Below are 8,729 nucleotides of genomic sequence, written 5' to 3' on the forward strand. Positions count from 1 at the left end.
TCCCTCCCTCCCTCCCTCCCTCCCTTCCTTCCTTCCTTCCTTCCTTCCTTCCTTCCTTCCTGTGTGTGTTTATATGTGTATGGTTGAGTGTGTATGATTGTCTGTTAGCCCTTTTAATCCCTTATTAGAAACATTTTTTGCAGTTTCCCTATTCTCTGGGTTGCCTTTTGGATGACGTCCTCTCATAAAATTTGTCTTATCGATTTTTGATTTATTGCTGTGGGCTTTTTTTAAAGATTTATTTATTTATTATATGTAAGTACACTGTAGTTGTCTTCAGACACACCAGAAGAGGGCACCAGATCCTATTACGGATGGTTGTGAACTACCATGTGGTTGCTGGGAATTGAATTCGTGACCTTTAGAAGAGCAGTCAGTGCTCTTAACTGCTGAGCCATCTCTCCAGCTCCAGGGTTTTTTTTTTCCCCCAAGAAATCATACCTAACCAGGTTTCCTTAGGAGTTTGGGACATAGACTGTGGGAACCAAGCTACAGAAGGGATCTCAGAAGGACACACCCAGTCCCTCCCCAGCCTCAGTTCCTAATCTGCATTGCAAACTCACCTGCCCTCCAGTCCTAACTACAACCTAGGAGAGATCTGGGCAAGAGCCTCGGAGAAGCCCTTGGCTCTCACTTCTCCCAATCCCTGCATCCCTGCTGAGACCACCCACCCACCCCTGCCCTCCCATCCCCCACCCCCCACTCCCTCCCCCACAGCCCTGCCCTGGGCCTGCCCTGCATTCCATTAGCCAGAGAGCTCTCTGCCTCTGGCTAATGGAATGATCCTTGCAGATTTTGTTCTTGTTTGGGAAGAAGACCTGAGGAACCAAGAGAACCCCACGAAGGACAAGACAGATACACACGAGGTCTGGCGGGAGACTTTTCTGGAGAATCTTTGCTTGGCTGGCCTGAAAATAGATCAGGTACATGGCAGTAAGGAGAGGGTGTCTAGATTCTGTATTTTCTCATGACCTAGAGTTTATTCTGCACGCCAGAGGGCTTACTGCCCAAGGATATGAAGCACACTAGGCCTCAGAGTCCTGCTGGATACCCACCCTTTAGGAAGCTCCCTCTGGCTTAGGGAACCACTCAATTCCAGACAAGCAAGACCATGGATCCACCATAATGCACTAGGCTCACTCACAGAGGCTAAAGCCTTCAGGGAAGCCGGTAAAACTGCCTCCATCTTTGCTACCCATAGCCTGTCTCCAGTTTTTGTCAGTGACCATCATTTGCAATTGCTGTTGGTGTTTATAGGATTTAGCAAATTCAAAGGTCCCTTTATGTGTTTTATGTAAAGTACCACTTAGAATGATTTAACACGGATTACAAGAAGCAGGAGAAAATGAAGCAGGCATGTAAGCCCTGGGTGAGCCCTGGGGAGGGCAAGCAAGGAGGGGATCTCAGGGTGAGGGGTGTGCAGAGCCCTGTCTTACCCTCATGCCCGTCATTGCATAGTCTTTATATGCATCCATAGTCTTTACCCTCTGCCCTCTAATTGTCATCATGTTCCCCCTCCCTAAGAATCAATTGTGAAACTTCTGTTAACCCTATCATTTAGCCCTTCCACTTGACTTTGTCTGTTTGACAATAGAGTCTTACTTTTTCCATTTTCTGTAGCCTGGGAGGTTTTCCCACAGCAAGTGCTGTCCAGCCTTGCTGTGGGGTGGCGAGAGCTTGATTTATTCCCACTTGACCACTCCAGTGACATCTTAGAGTGGCTGTCACATTGCATTTCTCCTAGGAGCAGAGTTGATGACACCTGTGGTTACACTGTCACCTGGGAGTGCCAGCACCTCCTTGCTCTGAATATTCTCAACACATGTCATTGTTAGACTCTTCCATTTCCTTTTTGTTATTTTTTTAAGTTTTTTAAAAGATATATTCATTTATTTTATGTATATGAGTACACCATTTCTCTCTTCAGACACACTAGAAGAGGGCATCAGATCCCATTACAGATAGCTGTGAGCCACCATGCTGGGAATTGAACTTAGGACCTCTGAAAGAGCAGTCAGTACTCTTAACCTTTGAGCCATCTCTCCAGCCCCAAGTTTGGTTGTTTGGTTTTTTTTTTTTTTTTTTTTTGGTTTTTTGAGACAGGGTTTCTCTGTGTAGCCCTGGCTGTCCTGGAACTCACTCTGTAGACCAGGCTGGCCTTGAACTCAGAAATCCACCTGCCTCTGCCTCCGAAGTGCTGGGATTAAAGGCATGGGCCACCACCGCCCAGCTCATTTTTTTGTTTGTTTGTTTTTTGGGTTTTTTTTATGTGCATTGTGTTTTGCCTGGATTCATGTCTATTGCATCACATGCCCAGTGCCCACTGAGATTAGAAGAGGGCATCAAATCCCCTGAAACTGGAGTTACAGATGGCTGTGAGCTGCCATGAGGTCTGCAAGAGCAGCCAGTGCCCTAACTGCTGAGCTGCCCAGGGCTCTAACTGCTGAGCTGTCTCTCCAGTCCTGACTTTGTCATTTTCAGTCAGCTGACCCGCATCTGATCAGCAGTACCTTACCCTAGTTTTCCTTGATTCTAATTTCTAAAGAGGCTGTGCATTTTTACACGTTTATGAGCCATTCATATTTCCGTTAAGTTCCTTGGCTTATGATGGGGCACCTGCTCCCAGCCATAACCCAGTTGAATCCAGTACCTAAACCTGGGTAGAATTTAAAATGCATCAAATACATCTATCTTATCAAACACCCTACCTTAGCCACCAAGTACTTGGTACAGGGCACCTGCCCTCTTGGGAGCACAGGGTAGATCAGGAGCTATGTTCATAGCTGCTTCCCAGCACCAACAGAGAAGGTAGAGCCACACACTGCTAGCCAGGAAAAGACCAAATGCCAAAGTCTGGTGTACACATATGCATATTGCTTGTACTGTGTCTTAAAATAAAAAATCCAGAGCAGACCCAACTAAGTTCAGGAGCAGCTGTAAAGCCAACCACATTCCTGTGTCATTTGTTTGTCCTGTTGGGTCATTTGTCTGTTTCTACTCTGTTGTGTAGGAACTCCATGTTTGTTCTGGACAATGTAGATTGCTGGTCACGTGTGTCACTATTGATGAGTTTTGTTAATTTTAACTGACTGTGGACAGAGCTACTTTTGCCTCTGTCTTAGTCCCTGATCTATTGCTATGAAGATACCATGACCAAGACAACTCAAGCAAAAGAAAGTATTTAAATGGGGCTTGTTAAGTCTTTCCTTAAAAGTTAGTTCATCGGAGCTGGTGAGATGGCTCAGTGGTTAAGAGTGCCAACTGCTCTTCCTAAGGTCCCGAGTTCAAATCCCAGCAACCACATGGTGGCTCACAACCATCCGTAATGAAATCTGATGCCCTCTTCTGGAATGTCTGAGGACAGCTACAGTGTACTTACATATAATAAATAGATAAATCTAAAAAAAAAAAGTTAGTTTATCATCATGGCAGAGGAACATGATAGCAGACAAGCCTGGTGCTGGAGAAGTAGCAGAGAGACAGACAGACAGACAGACAGAGACAGACAGACAGACAGACTAGACTTGGCATGGACTTTTGACACCTCAAAACCCACCTGCAGTGACATACTTCCTCCAACAAGGCTATACTTACTAATTCTTTTAATCCTTTTAAAGAGTTCTACTCCCTGGTGACTAAGCATTTAAATATATGACCCTATGGGGGCCATTCTTACTCACACCACCACAACTTCAGACTCTGTGTCCACACACACACACACACACACACACACACACACCTCATCCATTCATCACCCATTATCTACCCAACCACCACTTCCCCCAATCCATTGTCCAAAAGTCCCCTCAGGCTTGAGACTGCAATGCAGTTCTTAGCTCTCAGCATGTTCCAACAATCCAGGGGTGCCCCAAACAACCAGGTTTAGGTCTGCTCCCATGGACAGGATGTAGTTTCTACATGAACATTCAGGGAACCCCAGAGGGCTGTGATGTACAACAAGGGCTGAGAACCTCTGGAAAAGTCTTTCAGCAATGTGTGACTCCACAGAGTCTCTTGTTCATAAGACCAAAAGTCTCACCCCTCCCAGAACTCTGGGCATGTCTTATCTCAGGGCAGTTCAGACATTCAGTGTTGCAGGATTTGGGGGAAGATGTAAAATTAACATCTATCTCTAAGCAAGCACAGCAGTGATGGCCCAAAGAACAACTCAAATCCATTATCATGATGAGCAAATGAGTTTGCCGGGTTATCTAGGCAGGGATGATGAACTAACGGGTACTGCACATACCCAAGTCACCACTTACCAACCAAGCTCCTACTCTATATGCCTCTAAGTCCATAGCAGAATCACTGTAAATCTGGGCTTACAGCACCTACCCTCTGCGAAAGCAGCAGTGACTAGGAGCTCCAACAGCAGAAAGCACAGACAAAACCAGACTCTGGGATGCTTTTTTTTCACGTGCATTTCATGGTCCTTGTCTTTGTCAGGGATTCTGCTAGACTCCATAAGCTGTGTTTGGTCATGAGGATGGCTTGTTTTGCTGTAGCCTGACTCATAGCTAAATGGAGGCTTGCAGTGCCCACCTATTTGTGCACACAGCAGTGTACATGTCTCTTAGGTATGTGGGGAATCAATGCAACTTTCCAGAGATATGCAGAAAGATAAAGCAGCCACTAAGCATTGCTTGGCAAAGCTGAAGTTGCTGCCCCCCTCCCTTTTAACAAGAAGATGGGCTATGTCAGTATGATCTCTGAGAAGCTATGAATGGGTCCCCAAAACTTTGGTGGAAGTGTTGCTCTGGTTGTCATTGTCACAGAAGAGAGTGCAAGTGGCATGGGCCCCAGATGGGAGCTCTCTGGAGAGGAGGTGCTATCACCACAAGCTTTCTGAGGTAGACTTGAGGAGGGTGCATTCCTACTGAGAAGGTGTACAGCCGTTGGCTGTTCAGCGGCACCTAGGCTATGGCGTTGTTGGCCGTCTCCTGAGTGTGAATAGACACAGGGCACATAGCAATACCCTCAGGCCCTCACAGAAGCCCCTGGTGCCTGCAGCATGATGTCCAGGATGAGGCCGCTGCAGTTCATTACATCCTCCTCCGCGCACCCTGGGCTGTGCTCTGCTACTATGCAGAAGACCTGCGCCTGAAGCTGCCTCTACAGGTACGGGGGCTGTAAGGGCAGAGGGAGGGGATGGGGATCCCCACTCCGGTCTACATCTGACTGATCCCTAGGCTTAAAGCCCAAAAGCCCAAGAAATCACTCCTTGAAGCTGTTTCCACTTGGAGATCTGTAGTTTCCCTCCTGTCTGCTGTCACATGCCTGAAAACACCCCATGGGGTGAACAAGGGATCATGCCCTGAACAGCAAACTCAGGAATCAGGAAGACCCTGGCAGTAAGTAGGGTAGCCATAACTGTAAGCTGGCTGAGTTCCCTGCAGGCCCAGAGCCCACAGGGCCATCTGCTGAGGCCACTCCAGCCTCATGTGCGCAGGGTGAAGGGCAGCAGTCATTTGGTGCCCTCGGGTTGACTTGCCTAAACTGCTTGCTCATAGCAGGCTTTACCAGCCTGGCGTGAGGCTGAGACATGCTGTTCATTCCCTTTCACTCTCTCATGGTAAGAGTAGCTCTGGTCTTCAATTTAACAGGCCAAGTCACTCTCAGAGCTTGAGACCCCAGGCGGGGAAGGGTCTATTGCCGGGTAAATCAGTAAGAGATGCCCCATGTTCGAAGACTTGGTTGGTTTCCTCCCCAGCTGTGAAGATCTTCCTCGGGACAATTTTCTTTCCAGGAGTTACCCAACCAGGCTTCCAACTGGTCAGCCACCCTTCTGGAGTGGCTGGGCATCCCCAATATCCTGCTGGAGCACGTGCCTGACACACCCCCCGAGTATTACTCCTGCCAGTTCAAAGCAAGCAAGCTGCAATGGTATGGCACTGTGGTCCTGTGGAGCCCAGCAGGACAGCCTCCTGTGGGTGGGACCAGCCCCATAAGAACCAGGATGTGTGAATGAGACTGTGAATGAATTAACTAAACGTCATGCTTTCTCCCAAATGCTCTCCTCACCTGGGTTTTCAGAGAACGCCATCTGAGTCCCAGGTGGGCAAGCCTACTGAGCAACTGTGTATTGGTAAGTCGCCTGCATTAGTCAGGATAGGGTGGCTGTGCTGTGAGACAGACATGCCCCCAAATCCTAGGAATGGACACACCAAGCTCACGTCAACAATCCATTTCTGTTGCCATAACACAATACCCAAAGACTCTGCTGAGAAAAGAAGTCTGGGGGCAGGGGAAATGGCTCTACAGGTCAAAGCACTTGTCATGCAAGTCTGTGTTCAATCCCTGGAACCTACCAAAAAAGCCAGATGTGAAGGTGTGCTTTGGTAATCCCTGTGGTGAAATAAAGGCAAAGACAGAATTGCCCTCAGGTCAGCTAGCCTGGAGTATATGTGCAGCTGAAACTGAAGACACCCTGCATCACGAAGGTGTCTTGGTGCTGGGACCTCTACACACACACTGTGGAATGTAAACACATCATATACCCACTGCATATATGCACATACAAAGAAAAAAAACAGGAAACTGGAGCTGATATGCAGTGATTACTGCCAGCCTCTTCTTCCTTCGCACTGTACAAAACAAACTGCTCTTTAAAAGAAGAGGTTTGGGGCTGGTGAGATGGCTCAGTGGGTAAGAGCACCTGACTGCTCTTCTGAAGGTCCAGAGTTCAAATCTCAGCAACCACATGGTGGCTCACAACCCTTCTGTAATGAGATCTGACTCCCTCTTCTAGAGTGTCTGAAGACAACTACAATGTACTTACATATAATCAATAAATAAATCTTAAAAAAAAAAAAAAAAAGAAGAGGTTCATTTAGCTTACAAGTTAGGAGGCTGAAAGTCCAGAACTGGTGGCCTTAGCTGGGCAGTCTTGGGCTAGATATAGCAGCTATAGCACAGCACAGAAGAGACAGAAAGGGAGAGGACTGGGCCCAGAAGGGTAGACGGAGTTGTCTTAGTTCCTTCAGTAACTGAATCTCCCCTGAGACCAGAATTAATCCCTTCTGAGAGTGGAATCCACATGACCTCATGCCCTTTCCCACCCCACCCCACCCCCAACCCTTTTTGAGTTAGATTATTGCTATGTAGCTCTGGCAATCCCAGAACTCTCTATATAGACCAGGCTGGCCTTGAACTCACAAAGGTCCTGCCTCTGCCTCCCAAGTGCTGGGATTAAAGGGGTATGGCACCATGCCTGGCTTGCCCCCACTCCTAAAGGTTCCACTACTTTGATACTTCACAGCACATAAACTCTCGTGAGACACACTCAGACTCCCCTCCCCCAGTGGCCCATTCCTTGCTCTGTTCCTGTGTCCTGGGTCAGTGGCTCCCTTATTATACCTTCCCTGACTGGTGAGGGAGACAAGATGTATAGGGACAGCTCTCCCTCACTGACTCCATTCCTGAACAGAGCCAGTATGTGACCACACACACACACAACCTGCAGACCTAGCTTCAATGATTGTCACCTCCAGTAACAAAGAACTGAGTATGGTCTGGCACCATGGTTGTCCTCCTGGGTCTCTGGGTTGTGGGTCTCTGTCTGTACATGCTCTTCTCTGACATGTTTGCTCTGATGTCTTTACTTCTGCGTGGCAAAAATCCCCATACCTTCTAACCTCTTGATTTTTCTCACCTCTGCAGGTTTCTTGGAAGTGACAACCAAGACACCTTCTTCACCAGCACCAAGAGGCATCAGATTGTAAGTGCAGTATGTCTGCTGCAGACCCTAATCTGACCAGGCTCATAAAGGCCTGATGTATCCCAGCTATCAACCCTGAGGTCTTTATGGCCACCATAAAACTTTCTGTAACCAGAAGGCCGAAGGCTTAGAGACCATCCCTGATCTTGGTGCAGAGAATAATGATATGGCCTGGATGGAGAGCAGTGGGGGCAGGGCATGTCCAGACTGCACTGGACCAAGTGAGAGCTAGCTCCCTCCACTGTCCCTGCATAATCCTGGGGCCCAGAACAATACCTGTTTATGGACTTTTGAGGCAGACAACCAAGATACCAGGTTCAGGTGAGGTGATCCTGCTGGCTTGCCAGAACAGACAAGGAAGAGATCTTAGTATACGCTAAGCCAATGTTAAAACCAGGCTATAGGAGCTTTAGGGTAGTAGTTCTCAACCTGCAAGTCCCTACCCCTCTGGGAATCGAATGACCCTGTCACAGGGGTCACCGAAGACTATCAGAAACCACAGGTATTTACATTATGATTCATAACAGTAGCAAACCTACAGTTATAAAGTAACAATGAAAATAATTCTATAGGCTGTGGGGTGAGGGGAGTTTCCCACAACATGAGGAATGGTATGAAAGGCTGCAGTATTAGGAAGGTTGAGAACCACTGCACTGGGAGGTCTGCTCTAACAGCATGTGGCCAGAAAGGGTCTAGACAGGCCTGAGCCACCACTTATGACCCCCCAAAGGACGCTGATTCCAGTGGCCTCCAAAGCCAGAGGTTTTCTGCCCCAGACAGGTATCCTAACAGAGCAGACCCTACTGGAACAGGGGTCCATGCAAGCCATGGCATGACCCAGGTTCTAACCCAGGCCAGACTCTAAAGCCATGTGACTCTGACTAAGACTTCTGAGTTTGTAAAATGAAAGAATGGCCAGGTGTGGTGGCGCACGCCTTTAATCCCAGCACTTGGGAGGTAGAGGCAGGCGGATTTCTGGGTTTGAAGCCAGCCTGGTCTACAAAGTGAG

The 8,729-nt window shown here is 48.0% G+C and overlaps 1 protein-coding gene across 2 annotated transcripts in view; it reads left to right on the plus strand.

Moving 5' to 3' along the window:
• Ano7 (anoctamin 7) overlaps positions 1–8,729 on the plus strand; it is a 31,607-nt gene that overhangs the window by 5,743 nt on the left and 17,135 nt on the right. For both annotated transcript variants that reach the window (XM_021168074.1, XM_021168082.1), the window contains exons 4-7: positions 793–923; positions 5,014–5,121; positions 5,750–5,886; positions 7,663–7,720. In XM_021168074.1, coding sequence (XP_021023733.1) covers positions 793–923; positions 5,014–5,121; positions 5,750–5,886; positions 7,663–7,720 — 434 coding nt within the window. The remainder of the gene's footprint in view (positions 1–792; positions 924–5,013; positions 5,122–5,749; positions 5,887–7,662; positions 7,721–8,729) is intronic.

The sequence above is a fragment of the Mus caroli genome, chromosome 1 (genome assembly GCF_900094665.2).
Source record: "Mus caroli chromosome 1, CAROLI_EIJ_v1.1, whole genome shotgun sequence".
In the NCBI taxonomy this organism is placed as follows: Eukaryota; Metazoa; Chordata; class Mammalia; order Rodentia; family Muridae; genus Mus; species Mus caroli.